Source organism: Neoarius graeffei, chromosome 4, assembly GCF_027579695.1.
Source record: "Neoarius graeffei isolate fNeoGra1 chromosome 4, fNeoGra1.pri, whole genome shotgun sequence".
In the NCBI taxonomy this organism is placed as follows: domain Eukaryota; kingdom Metazoa; phylum Chordata; class Actinopteri; order Siluriformes; family Ariidae; genus Neoarius; species Neoarius graeffei.
This window is the reverse complement of record NC_083572.1, coordinates 88,917,213-88,932,412: the sequence shown is the minus strand read 5'-3', so window position 1 is coordinate 88,932,412 and position 15,200 is coordinate 88,917,213. Positions and strand designations below refer to the sequence as shown.

Sequence of the window (15,200 nt, the reverse complement as noted above, 5' to 3'; positions counted from 1 at the left end):
ACTGGATTTGACGAAGGGATACTGGCAGATCCCCTTGACTCCACTATCCCGAGAAAAAATGGCCTTTTCCACACCGTTTGGTTTACACCAATTCGTCACACTTCTGTTTGGGCTGTTTGGGGCGCCCACTACGTTTCTATGGCTGATGGACAGGGTCCTCCGCCCCCACGCCACCTATGCGGCCGCCTATCTTGATGACATCATCATATATAGTAATGACTGGCCAAGGCACCTTGAACACCTAAGGGCCGTCCTTAGGTCACTGAGGCGAGCGGGTCTCACAGCCAACCCAAAGAAGTGTGCGATTGGGCGGGTGGAAGTACGGTATCTGGGCTTCCACTTGGGCAACGGGCAGGTGCGTCCCCAAATTAACAAGACCGCAGCAATTGCAGCCTGCCCGAGGCCCAAGACCAAAAAGGGGGTGAGACAGTTCCTGGGGCTGGCTGGCTGGCTATTATCGTAGGTTTATACCTAATTATTCGGACGTCACCAGCCCGCTGACTGATCTCACTAAAAAGGGGGCACCAGATCCGGTCCAGTGGACGGAGCAATGCCAGCGGGCTTTTTTGGAGGTAAAGGCTGCACTGTGTGGGGGGCCACTTCTACACTCCCCTGACTTTTCTCTCCCCTTTATGTTGCAGACCGATGCGTCGGACAGAGGGCTGGGGGCGGTTTTGTCCCAGCAGGTGGAGGGGGAGGACCGCCCTGTCCTGTACATCAGCAGGAAGCTGTCGGTGCATGAGGGGCACTACAGCACCATAGAGAAAGAGTGTCTGGCCATCAAGTGGGTGGTCCTTGCCCTCTGGTACTACCTGCTGGGGCGCTCTTTCACCCTCTGTTCAGACCACGCGCCCCTCCAGTGGCTCCACCGCATGAAAGATGCCAACGCGCGGATCACCCGTTGGTATCTGGCACTCCAACCCTTTAATTTCAAGGTGGTCCACAGGCTGGGGGCGCAGATGGTCGTGGCGGACTTCCTCTCCCGTCAAGGGGGGGGGGGGGAGTCGGCTGCAGGCCGGACAGCCGCCCGGCCTGATTCGGGCGGTGGGGGTATGTGGCAGCGGGGGCGTGGTCAAGCGCCGGTCTGTGACAGGAGGGCGGAGTCAGGGAAGGTAAATGGCAGAGTCACTACACCTGAGAGCAATTAACCTGTGTTTGTGTGTCTTCCCAGTGACCGCGCCCTATATAAGGAGGGAGAGCAGAGAGCAGAGGAGCTCAACCCTGAACGAGACACCCGTCGTGTGTGTGTGTCTGTTTGAGTAATTGGTAGACTGAAAAGTGTAACAATAAACGCTAATTTGAACCTGATCTCTGTCCTGCCGTCCTCTGTGCTCCACCCACCAGTATTGAACCACTACAGTGGCATACCGGTATGTTTGTGAATACGAATTTGCATGTGACGGGAGAGAAAGCAGTTGCCCTGTATTGAAGCGTAGCCTAGGTTTATAGAGGAAATGCTAAAGCGCTGTTTTGGCCGTATTAATTTTGTTAGTCCATGAAAATCCATCGTTTAATCCACAGGGTGCAAAGCATGTGAAAAAAGTGTCAGTTTAATGTCCAGAAATTGTATTTACTAAATTTACTAAATTTTTAAAGGGAGCCAAGTTCTGTTGATGTGGACAAGACTCTTGACCTCTTGGCCAGTTCAAGTTCAGTCATTTTCAGTATTTGGGCCTACTCATCTCCACAGTATTCTAATTACTTGTACGCAATATGGTAATATCTCATTGCTCTGAAAATCTATTGGTCTGATGATGCAGCTCTTTTGAAAGCAGTTTGAGCTTGCCAATGTTCATGAAATGTATTGTGTTATTTTGTGTAATTTTTTAAAAACATTCTCAACTCTCTTATCTCCAGGAATGTGTCAGCGATCTCCATATGCGAAGAATGGTGTCTATTTCGATGGATGGGCCAAATGTCAATTGGAGATCCTTTGAGATGCTTCAGCAGGAGCATGGTGAGCTGTATGGTGGGAAACAACTGGCAGTGGTCGGGACTTGTGGCCTCCATACCCTTCATAATGCGGTCAGGGCAGGGTTCACCTCCTGGAATATGGAGAAGATATTAAGAGCTATACACACCCTCTTCTTAAATGTTCCAGCAAAAAGGGAGGATTTCGTGGCTGTGACCGGAACAACAACTTTCGCCCTTCCCTTTTGTGGCCACCGCTGGGTTGAAAACCTACCTGTCGCTGAAAGAGCCCTGCAGATATGGCCCAGCATCTTGACATATGTAACAGCTGTCAGAACCAAGGAAGTTGCCAATCCAGCCACCTCATCATATGACACCATCGAGGTCGCAGTAAAAGATCCCCTCATTACAGCCAAGCTGGAGTTTTTCACTGCAATATGCCAAAATGTAACACCATTCCTCACAAAGTGATGCACCGGTCCTTCCTTTCATCGCACAACTAGCAGAACTATTAAAGGTGATTTAGATTTTATTCATGTTGTCAATGTGATTTCAATAACTACCTTTGTATTTTGGGAAACCCTTTTAGACATTCATTCTTCATGGACTGGTTTTCATTGCAGTAGCCCTAATTCAAATATCTTATTTTGAAAAATTCAAATGATTAATTTCCCTTTGTAGTAGTGTTACATTAACTCAGTCTGTTTTGTCATGCTTCGACTTATTTGCAGAGCCTGCTGAGGAGATTTGTAAAAATGGACCGCCTCCGAGATGCTACCCCTGCACAAATAGTACATCTTGATGTCACAGACACAGAGGCAAGGGTGCCTGTGAGGGCCATTGACATTGGCAGTGGAGCCAAGAATGCCATCAAGGTACTGATGGGTCGATGTTTTTCTTTGGCTTACAATCCAGATATACTGTATAGTCATTGAAATTTAGCTTTTTAGTGACAAGAGGTCAGAACATTATTTTCTTTTGTGCTCTCAGTTGGTTAACTGGTTGGTTATTAGGAGAGATGAGAGATGGTTACTTCAGTTTTTCATCAGTTAATTCTCATTCCCTGTGTTAGGAACTTCAGAAACAGAATAAGGCAACTGGAGAGCGTTCCATTCTTCAGTTCAGAACAGAGTGCATGGAGGGGCTGATTAAGATAGTGAAGAAGCTCCGGGATAAAAGTCCTTTGAAATACCCAACAGTGAGGCAGATGAGTTGTCTTGATCCAGCCAAAATATACACCTCTCCTGAACTCTGTCAAAGGCAGATGAAGGGCCTTGTGAAGCAGTTTATTCAGGACAAGCAGTTGGATAGAGGAATTGCTACTGGTACATAATATCTCAATGTCTCCACTATTTAAAAAAAATACAGTCATGCCATGAATTGAAGCCTGTTGTTTCCTAATGAACCTTTTCTTGTATACTGTGCATTACATTTTCTCATTCATCAGGTGACCTCATCACCCAGCAGTTTGCTCAGTTGTCCTTGGATGTGAGGGAGAGGGAGGAGTTCCTTGCCTACAAACCTTCGAAGAAGCGACTGGATGTTTTTCTGCACACTCACATCAGTCATCCTTATCCCCAGCTTTGGGCTTTCATTCAGAAGCTACTATTGCTCTCTCATGGACAGGCCACGGTGGAAAGGGGCTTCTCCGTGAATAAAGAGGTGGAAATCTCAAATATCCAAGAGGATACCATTGTCACACACAGAATTGTGTGTGATTACGTGTCACTGCACGGAGGTGTCTTGAAGGTACCCTTGACATCAGGACTTCTGTCCTCAGTTGTGTCTGCGAGGGGCAGGTATAGAATGTATCTTGAAACAAAAAAACAGAAAAAGGCATCAGAAGCCCAAGGCTTGAAACGCAAGGCAGTTGAGCAGCAATTAGAGGAACTGAAAAAAAGGAGATTATCCACTCAGGAAGTGTCTGACAACCTGGCTAGGGATGCAGATAAATTGGCAGCGAAAGCAGAAGGCAAACAGGGAAGTAAAATGGCTGAGCTTATAATTAAGTCAAATGCTTTCAGAAGGAGTCACAAAATCAAACTAGTTGAACTGAAGAGTATAGATGATGAGATTGTTGCGAAAAGAGAGGCGCTCAAAAACCTGTAGGTGTAATTGATTTGGTGCTACACACCCTCCTATCTCTTATCTGTCAATATCTCCATCACTCATTGTCTCTTTTCATTGTTTGTTTAAATTTACATTTTGTTTTATTGTTAAATGTTAGAAAATGTAATGAAGAAACGTTACAATGTAAAAGGTTGAATTGTATCATTATTAGAATGTTGTTTAACTTCAGTTTAAAACATGTTGACTATAATCTCACTCTCTCCCCATGTTTAACACGTATGCAAACATCTGAAATGTGAAATATTCACATTACCATCAGCCACTCGCATGCATGCACCCACATCTGAAACTCAAAGCCTATTTTTTTCTGTCTCTGACCCTGTCTCCCTTGATCTCCTCTCTTTCCCTCATCTATCATTGTGTGTCTTTACCTACTTTGTTTACATGTTTTGTGCTGAAAATGTTACCTGTTTGAGCTTTGAAGAAACGACACAATGTGAAACTTTTTGTTAAAATGTGAATGAATGTAATGCAATTTTTTTTCATCATTTCACAAGCAATGCATATTGCATGCAATGAGGTTTGAATAAGAACATTTTGTAATAAAGTATTTTTAATTTATTTAAAACGAAGTCAGCAGTGGTCATTTTGGGGATTTCATCTGTTTTACGGCTGAACAATGGGTGCGATGTAGGGCTTAATTTTCATTGAAGTGGTCTAAAAAAGGTCTTAAAAATGTCTTAAATTTGAGGTAGTCAAACCTGGGGATACCCTGGAAGCCAAGTTAAACAAGTGTATCAGCAAGGCAGCATCAACTATGGCTCGTCTCAGCAACAGAGTTTGGGAAAACCCATCACTGACCACCAACACCAAGATGAGGGTGTACCAAGCATGTGTGCTAAGCACTTTACTATACGGCAGCGAGACCTGGACCCTCTATGCTCACCAAGAACGCAGGCTCAATGTGTTCCATTTGCGTAACCTTAGGAAAATCTTGGGCATCGCATGGCAAGACCGCGTCCCAAACAAAGACATCCTTAAAAAGGCAGGATTGCCGAGCCTGTTTGCTATGCTTAGTGAAAGACCCCTTCGTTGGTTAGGCCATGTCCACAGAATGCAGGACGGCAGAATACCAAAAGACCTACTCTACGGTGAACTTGCTACCAGCTCTAGACCTGCTGGTAGGCCCAAGCTCCACCACAAAGATGTCTGCAAAATTGACCTGAAGGATTGCGGTGTGGGGAGCTGGGAAACTGTTGCTAACGACTGCACCAAGTGGCGCAGTGTAGTCAACGCCAGAATCAAGAGGAGCGAGAGAAAGAGGGAGCTTCATTAGGAAGAAAAAAGATCAAGAAGAAGGCAAAGAGAACCAACACCAGCCCTAGCAGAACATGACACTGCCACCCTTACTTGCCCAAATTGCAGCCGAGTGTGCCGGTCGCAAATCGGACTGTTCAGCCACTCAAGGCGCTGCAACCAAAGACTCTCGGATGCATAGTCCATTGTCTCTCGAGACAGATGGAGGCCAAGGACAGGGCTGGATGATGCATTTTTTCCAAACTGGTAGAGTTGGGGTGATTTGTGCCAAAGGGCCTGGGTTAAGTTGTGCCAGTGGCACAACTCACCCCCACTTATGAATATTTTAAATATATTATTTTATTGTAAAAGAAAATAGAGCAGTAGGTTGAAAGCACTGGTAAATTTGGTTAATTTTGTCTTCAAAGAAATTTAAGAAAGCCTGACACTGTTCAGCTATCTTGGGGCAGGCTGCCACAGGAGGTTTGAAAAGTTTATCAACAGTCCTAAACAGTGTTTTCAGCCTAGACTTAGAACCGCTCAAGACGTCAGCCAGTGGCCTTCATTACTCTGAGCTCAGGGGTGAACCAGGGACAGATGCGGGTGACAGGGAATGTATTGTATTGTGCATAGAAATAAAGATGATATTCATTTTTAAGTAACACAATATGAATGTTTGAACTTAGGATGAGTTCAGAAATCAATATTTGGTGGAATAACCCTGACATTTAAATCACAGCTTTCATGCGTCTTGGGATGCTCTCCACCAGTCTCATGTTGCTCTTCGTTGACTCAATGCCACTCCTGGCACAAAAATTCAACCAGCCCAGCTTTGTTTGATGGCTTGTGACCATCCAGCTTCCTCTTGATCACATTCCAGAGATTTTCAAATGGTGTTCAGGTCTGGAGATTGGGCTGGCTATGACAGGGTCTTGATCTTGTGGTCCTCTATCCACATCTTGAATGACCTGGCTGTGTGGCATGGAACATTGTCGTGCTAGAAAACCCAATCCTTAGAGTTAGGAAGCATTGTCAGAGCAGAAGGAAGCAAGTTTTCTTCCATGATAACCTTGTACCTAGCTTGATTCATGTGTCCTTCACAAACAAAAATCTGCCCCATTCCAACCTTGCTGAAACACCCCCAGATCATCACCGATCCTCCACCAAATTTCACAACGGGTGCGAGACACTGTGGCTTGTAGGCCTCTCCAGGTCTCCATCTAACCATTAGATGACCGGGTGATGGGAAAAGCTGCAAATTGGACTCAAATATGACCTTACTCCAGTCTTCCATGGTCCCATCCTTATGGTCTTTAGCAAACCTCAGTTTTTGCTTCTCATTGATGAATTCAGCCCCAGCCAGAGGAGCCTGTTTCAAACTGTCCTTGCCGTGCACTTAACCCCAGCTGCCATTTGCCATTCTTTTTTCAGGTCAGTTGATGTCATCCTACAGTTGTTGAATGACATTTTAAGAAGTTGACAATCATCCTGGTCAGTGGAGAATTATTTTCACCCTCTGCCAGTCTGTAACTTTGTTATCCCCAACGTCTGATGCTTGACCTTGTTCTTAAGAGCTGCAGTCTTTGAAATTTTGAGAATGGAAGCAACCTGACGCTCAGTGCATCCTTCTGCCAGTAAAGCCAGAATTGAACCCTTCTCTTTCTCACTCAAAACTTTTCTTTTTAACTTTTTTGGCATGATGAATAGATATTTTTGTATTCCAATTAAATTTAAGTTACAACTAACACTATTTTTGCCATCCAAACTGGTCCTATTGCAAGAAGATAGTGATGACCACAGCAGTGGTTTTTACACTTTTCCTCGTTAAATAAGGTTTGGTGCAGGTGATCACCTGATCAGTACCTTATTAAGTAAAATGATGTGTGCTTGTGTTGGAATTCCAGCACAGACACTGGAATTAAACGGCTGCCATAGATAGAGATGCTGATTTAAGAAAAACAAATTAAGTGGCCTCTTAATTTTTTTTCCAGAGCTGTAGTTTAATGGGATTTAAATATGTAATATCTAGTCTAATTACAAAGGTGTTTTTTTTTTTGCCAGGAACACATGACACAAACACACATTTCACAAAAATAAATTTGTATCTAAACATAGATGAGGGTAAGTCAAAAAGTTCTAAGACAGATGTTATAATTTCAAAAGGTGTGAAAGACATCCCCCAGAATTCTACAAAGAAGGAATTCTCCAATGGAAACACCGCTTGCAGAACTGTTTAGACTTAAATGGAGGATATGTAGAGAAATAGCTTTGTTATTTTCATAAATAAAGATTTTTTTTTTTAAATTTTTCTTAGAACTTTTTGACTTACCCTCGTATATTTAAGAAGATGTTGATTAATTTTCTATAACTGCAGCTCTGATTATATCTCCAGCTACAAGGTAAATCACAGTTTTATATTAATGTGCTCAATCGAAAACATTATTACATTATTATAGTAACAAACTTGTACACTGACTTGTATGATGGACATTTAATATAATCTAAGACTAATAAATAATACATTAATTATTATATAATTATATGCTATAATTCAACAATCAAACAAAAAAAACAATAATTGTTGATATGGTGATGTTTTCTGTCAGGAGCTATTTAATATTTAGGTAGGAATTCCCAATATCAGTGCTTTGTAACAGTCGATAACAACAGCGGACTTTCTGCTCTGCTGTTCCTCAGTAACTAGACAAGCTGTATTTGAAAGGCTGGTGAGGGAATGGCTGTTTATAGCTGCTATAATATCAGTAAGAACAGAAACTAACTCACCTCACAGATGTTCCACTGTGTTCTAATCCATTAATACATAAATCATAAATTTTATTACCATGTTTAAAACATCAGAAATGAGTTTGTCAGAATCACCAACCAAGGTTCTGAATGACAAATAAAATACACCTATTTTTTTTTGTCTTTAAGATGATCTAAAATATCTCATCTCATCTCATCATCTCTAGCCGCTTTATCCTTCTACAGGGTCACAGGCAAGCTGGAGCCTATCCCAGCTGACTATGGGCGAAAGGCGGGGTACACCCTGGACAAGTCGCCAGGTCATCACAGGGCTGACACATAGACACAGACAACCATTCACACTCACATTCACACCTACGGTCAATTTAGAGTCACCAGTTAACCTAACCTGCATGTCTTTGGACTGTGGGGGAAACCGGAGCACCCGGAGGAAACCCACGCGGACACGGGGAGAACATGCAAACTCCACACAGAAAGGCCCTCGCTGGCCACGGGGCTCGAACCCGGACCTTCTTGCTGTGAGGTGACAGCGCTAACCACTACACCACCGTGCTGCCCGATCTAAAATATGTTAAAAATTAAAAGTTAAAAAATTATTTAATTGTAGTTGTAAACGATACCTGGATATCAGTAGGGGAGAGTGGGGTGAGATGTGCCAGTTTTTACTTACCGTAAAGTGACTTTAAAGCGAGGCCATGACAGTAATGCTTCCAACTAAATTATGTACATACATTTCAGGATGTGGTGCATCCCTGGGAACAATCACTTTGGATCTGAAATATAGTATTTAATAAATATAGCTTTCTGAAAAAAAGTGGTCTTGTGGCACAGTTTGCCCCCGGTGCGGGGTAAGTCATGCCTTTGGAAAGAATACATTGGGGTAAATTGTGCCATTGATTACTGAAGTAAAACAGTATATTTTGATTTCAGAAACTGTAATGTAGGGCTGAACGATCTATCGTTTTCGACTGAAAATCGCAATCTCAGACAACACGATTTTGGGATCATCAAAGCCGCGGTTTTTCTCAGTACTCCTAAACTGACCCATGTTTTGTTTCGTCAATAATTTCACACATGTATGCTCTGCGTATTGCCCCAGCATGGTGTAAAAACACTCTGTGTCAGCTTCCAATCAAGAAGCTGCATGCTGCACGTGGACAGGTCACATGTTATCCACTCCAATCAGTGTAGCTGGTCATTCAATTTCAGACATGGCTGAAGCGGGAGCTGAAGCAGAGTCAGGGGATTTGATCCCAAAGAAAAACAGCACGTCGGCCATTTGGCAGTATTTTGGATTTGAAGCCTCAGACGAACATCAGAAACAGGTGCTGTGCAAAACCTGTCGTGCAAAAGTGGCTACATCCGGTGGAAACACTACTAATTTATACCGCCACTTGAAAGTTCACCACGCGAATTTGCATGAAGAGTGCATGGCGAAAAAGACCCATGAGACGTCTAGTAGTAGTGAAAGTACTTCGGCCAAACAGACAACAATTACAACTTGTTTTGCCAGTGTAACTCTGTATGACAGAAGTAGCCAAACAAACTACATTACGAAGGACATGGTGCCTGTAAACACGGTCACCAAAGACTCGTTTAAAAGTTTACTCCGCACAATGGATAAGAGGTATGTTCTGCCCTCCCGCACATACTTCAATCAGGTTGCCATCCCACAGCTCTACGCAGAATGTAAGGCCAAGGTGGCAAAAGAGCTGGAAGATATTAAGTTTTATGCGTCAACTACTGATATGTGGTCAAGCAGAATGACTGAGCCATATACGAGTCTGACGGTGCATTTCGTCAATGCCAACTTCGAGTTGAGAAGTCGCTGCCTGCAGACTGCATACTTCCCCACTGACCACACCGGAGAGAATATTGCTATGGGGCTGAAAGAGTGTTTGTCAAGCTGGGGTCTAAAAGAAGAGGCCCAGACGTGCATAACAACAGACAATGCTACAAATATGATAAAAGCAATGGAACTTAACCAATGGACCAGACTGCAGTGTTTCGGACACAGACTGCATCTTGCAATTGGTAAGTACAGGAACCTGTGTTTGTGCAAGTGTGTATGTTTGTAATTAAGAGTGCGTATTATCTTCACAGAGTCTCTCTAGTCTCTGCTATATTACTCTGCCCTTTCTGTCCCTTAAAGTCAGTTTACCAGTAACAATCATACAACCCCAATTCCAAAAAAGTTGGGACAAAGTACAAATTGTAAATAAAAACAGAATGCAATGATGTGGAAGTTTCAAAATTCTATATTTTATTCAGAATAGAACATAGATGACATATCAAATGTTTAAACTGAGAAAATGTATCATTTAAAGAGAAAAATTAGGTGATTTTAAATTTCATGACAACACCACATCTCAAAAAAGTTGGGACAAGGCCATGTTTACCACTGTGAGACATCCCCTTTTCTCTTTACAACAGTCTGTAAACGTCTGGGGACTGAGGAGACAAGTTGCTCAAGTTTAGGGATAGGAATGTTAACCCATTCTTGTTTAATGTAGGATTCTAGTTGCTCAACTGTCTTAGGTCTTTTTTGTCGTATCTTCCGTTTTATGATGCGCCAAATGTTTTCTATGGGTGAAAGATCTGGACTGCAGGCTGGCCAGTTCAGTACCCGGACCCTTCTTCTACGCAGCCATGATGCTGTAATTGATGCAGTATGTGGTTTGGCATTGTCATGTTGGAAAATGCAAGGTCTTCCCTGAAAGAGACGTCGTCTGGATGGGAGCATATGTTGCTCTAGAACCTGGATATACCTTTCAGCATTGATGGTGTCTTTCCAGATGTGTAAGCTGCCCATGCCACACGCACTAATGCAACCCCATACCATCAGAGATGCAGGCTTCTGAGCTGAGCGCTGATAACAACTTGGGTCGTCCTTATCCTCTTTAGTCCGAATGACACGGCGTCCCTGATTTCCATAAAGGAATTCAAATTTTGATTCGTCTGACCACAGAACAGTTTTCCACTTTGCCACAGTCCATTTTAAATGAGCCTTGGCCCAGAGAAGACGTCTGCGCTTCTGGATCATGTTTAGATACGGCTTCTTCTTTGAACTATAGAGTTTTAGCTGGCAACGGCGGATGGCACGGTGAATTGTGTTCACAAATAATGTTCTCTGGAAATATTCCTGAGCCCATTTTGTGATTTCCAATACAGAAGCATGCCTGTATGTGATGCAGTGCCGTCTAAGGGCCCGAAGATCACGGGCACCCAGTATGGTTTTCCGGCCTTGACCCTTACGCACAGAGATTCTTCCAGATTCTCTGAATCTTTTGATGATATTATGCACTGTAGATGATGATATGTTCACACTCTTTGCAATTTTACACTGTTGAACTCCTTTCTGATATTGCTCCACTATTTGTCGGCGCAGAATTAGGGGGATTGGTGATCCTCTTCCCATCTTTACTTCTGAGAGCCACTGCCACTCCAAGATGCTCTTTTTATACCCAGTCATGTTAATGACCTATTGCCAATTGACCTAATGAGTTGCAATTTGGTCCTCCAGCTGTTCCTTTTTTGTACCTTTAACTTTTCCAGCCTCTTATTGCCCCTGTCCCAACTTTTTTGAGATGTGTTGCTGTCATGAAATTTCAAATGAGCCAATATTTGGCATGAAATTTCAAAATGTCTCACTTTCGACATTTAATATGTTGTCTATGTTCTATTGTGAATACAATATCAGTTTTTGAGATTTGTAAATTATTGCATTCCGTTTTAATTTACAATTTGTACTTTGTCCCAACTTTTTTGGAATCGGGGTTGTAATTCATTTGCCTGAAGTAGGTCTTGACTTTGTTTCGCAACACTGAAATACAGTTTGGGAGGGGAAAAAACAAAATGCTGACAAGTTTGCTGTCAAGCTGTCGTTAGCTGACAAACTGTTAGCGCAAGGCTACTTTAACAATACAAACGCCATAGAAAGGCTGTCTATTGCCATTAGCAGCTTTATATTCAATATTTTTGCATTAATTTCACACAAGTTTATTGCAAAATGCTTCAAGAACACAGGTTTTCAGTATACAAATGTGTAACTCGTGGATCATCTGCATTTTAAGACGGGTTGTGAGAAGACTAGAAAAATTAACCTTTTCATGGGTAAACTTTGAAGTCTCCCAATACTGCTTGTGTTTAACTGTGGAACGCCTAGGGGCAGAGAGATGCAGTGGCATTTTTTTTTTCCTCTGAATGTTTTTTCTTACAAGATGACAACAGATGTAATCAATGGTATATATTATTAATGACTGTATACAGTCATTGTACGGTATATTATGGATACTGCGTTATGAGCTATCCTTATGGCTTTTCAGACTGTAATACTCATGTAATGTTTTTTTTTCCCCAGAAAATGCTGTCAAAGATGACCAAAGAGTCAAAAGGGCCACAGGACTTTGCAAGCAGCTGGTTGGGGTCTTCACTCACAGCTGGAAGAAGAAGGCGGCGCTAAAACAGGCACAGCAGGAATTGAACTTACCTGAACACTCACTGATTACTGAATGTCCGACACGATGGGGCTCACGGCAGAAAATGACTGGGAGGGTGTTGGAGCAGAGCAAGGCACTGTGCCAGGTTCTGTCTGAAGACAAAAAGACATGGCACCTGGTCCCCACTTGGCCAGACACAGATGTCCTTGAATCCATAAACGGTGCCCTTGGTCCTCTTCAGGAGTTCACAGACGCCCTCTCAGGTGAGGACTACATAAGCGTGTCATACCTGAAGCCAGTGCTTCATCTCCTAAGAACATCAATGCTTGCTGAAAGTGACCAGGACACGGATCTGACCAAGGAGATAAAATCAAGAGCTCTCCACTACATTGAAGACAAATACAATGACCCAGTGACACAGGAGCTCCTGGACATCACATCATTCCTTGATCCGAGATTCAAGACGGCCTACATCAGTGAAGAGAATGTCCCATACATCAAAGACAGAGTGAAGATGGAAATGGAACAGGTGGCACAAAAGGTAAGCTGTCCTGTTTCTTTGTTTCGTAATACAAAATGTTACACAAATACAATTGATATTTTTACTATACTACTGGCATTTTTAAACTTTTACACACAAAATGCCTGGTGGTTGGTCTTAATCACAACTGACAGCAAAACATTGACGGCTCTTATTCCTGTGTGTTGCAGGAGCAGAGGGCTTGTGTCACAACCCACCCCATGCCCCCGAGTGCAGCAGAAGAACCACCATCCACCTCTACAGGAAAGCAAAAGCGGTCATTGGCCAGCTTTTTCAAGAGCAAGGCTGTCCCTGCTTCCTCCTCTACTGTGCAGTTGGAGGATACCATTAAAGCAGAACTGGACAACTACCTCATAACTCCTACTATTGATGGAGAGCAAGATCCACTGGCCTGGTGGAGAGTGCACCATGTCAACTTTCCATGGCTGAGCAAATTGGCTCGGAAGTACCTTTGCATACCAGCTACAAGCTCACCATCAGAGAGACTGTTCAGTGCCAGTGGCAATATTGTCACATGTCAGCATGCAAGTCTAAAACCAGCAAAGGTCAACATGTTGGTTTTCTTGGCCAAAAATCTCTGAAGTGGTGTAGAGATGAAAGGGAAGAATTATTGATTTTTGTTGTTGTTCTGCACCCTACCCTGACATGGTGTCTTTGTTCATTTAAAAAAAGGTGTTCTCTCTTTTTGCTATTACTTATCTTTTGTTTACAGAATAGACGTAAAATAATTTAACCAATTTTAATGTTTGACATCTTTTGTAGATGGGGAAAATGCAGGGTCATTTGTACGTTTTTTTATTATTATGTTTTATTTTTACTACCATTACATTTCATTTCCTCTTGCCACTTTGTGTGAAAAAGAAGCACAGGCTTCTGAGTACAGGGGTTGAATTTCTGTAACTGCTGCTGATGTTGTTAATGTTCATAAGCTAGCTCCCTTGAGACATTCTTGCACTACTTTTAAGGTAAGACTTTTTTGCTCTACTTTGTTGTTTATTATAATTTATAATGCTTATGTACATTATTTTACAAAAGTGCAATATTTTGATGCTGCTGAGCCATTGATCAACCTTTTTTTATGTCTGATATGTTGTAGATGGGAAAAGTAAAAGAAGCAAAAGTTTACTTAAGAAAGATGGCTCTCTTTTTATTTTTATTTTGTTATTATAACTTGTTCCTCAGGCACTCAATGTTAATAAACAGGCCTACATTTGAAATCTGTTGACCTCAGTTTTCATTCTTGCATTAGCTTTATGGAATTCATTGTATTAATTAATTTGCACTGAAACTCGATTTAAAGAAAAAAAAATTGTGGTTGAAATCGAAATCGCAATATCTGCCAGAAAAATCGCAATTCAATTTTTTCTTAAAATCGTTCAGCCCTACTGTAATGCTATATAAATGCTAGACAAATTCAATACAAAAATATAGCTGCAAGCAGCAATGTGGGGGTCTAGCAGAGATGGCAGCGTCCGCAATGGTCTTCAGATGCAACACTGACTGCATGTTACATGACAAACAACCAAAGATTCACAGAAATGTGAACTTATCTCCTGCCTGGGGGCTTTTGGGTAAATGCTTTAAAAAATTGACACTGTGACAATTCGTACCTTTTGTGAGGATTGGTCTGAAGATCAGCTGTTACCAATTTCATAAGAAAATGTGTGACCTGTGTGACCTATAAAATATGGTCTTATAACATAATGTTAAAAAAATGAAATGCAGGCCAGCTATCAGAGAATGTAGGTGTTTTCATCTGTAAGTGTACAAGGAAAAGAATAATAGAATCAGAGAATATAGCAAATGTAATCATTTATTTAAATTAATGACATTTTTAACACAATGTTAGCTTTTTAACATTGAAACAGTGCAAAAGGGTTGTTTTATAATCAGGGTACAAAGTTTGTGTCACAGGGGTCCAAAATTCAAATTGATTCAAACTGGTTCTTGTACCAGTTTTTAAGTGAAGGACAAGTTAAAGAACAGATAGGCATGTGTAATAGTTTGTATTATAACAAGATTAAGTGTAGCTTTAAGCAGGGCTGGGAGAAACAAATGAAGTGATTCTCGGAGAGGACATTTTTTTTGACAATTCAGAATCCACTACTTCCATAGTGCTTTTAAATATAAGGCTGTAAGCTTTGTGTTAGTTGTCTCTAATATTTATGTCCCAATAT

The 15,200-nt window shown here is 42.0% G+C and overlaps 1 protein-coding gene across 1 annotated transcript; it reads left to right on the top strand.

Moving 5' to 3' along the window:
* The first annotated feature begins 9,254 nt into the window (after positions 1-9,254).
* On the top strand, positions 9,255-13,604 carry LOC132884626 (E3 SUMO-protein ligase ZBED1-like). Its single transcript, XM_060918467.1, has 3 exons — positions 9,255-10,077; positions 12,404-13,023; positions 13,194-13,604. The coding sequence occupies exons 1-3, from the start codon at positions 9,255-9,257 to the stop codon at positions 13,602-13,604; spliced, it is 1,854 nt and encodes a 617-aa protein (XP_060774450.1).
* The last annotated feature ends 1,596 nt before the right edge of the window (positions 13,605-15,200 follow it).

Bases quoted from the DNA above. Each gene is read 5' to 3' on its own strand.
- LOC132884626 (XM_060918467.1), top strand. From the start codon at position 9,255: ATGGCTGAAGCGGGAGCTGAAGCAGAGTCAGGGGATTTGATCCCAAAG. The intron at 10,078-12,403 runs GTAAGTACAGGA...TTTTTTCCCCAG, and splicing joins CAGACTGCATCTTGCAATTG to AAAATGCTGTCAAAGATGAC. The intron at 13,024-13,193 runs GTAAGCTGTCCT...TGTGTGTTGCAG, and splicing joins TGGAACAGGTGGCACAAAAG to GAGCAGAGGGCTTGTGTCAC.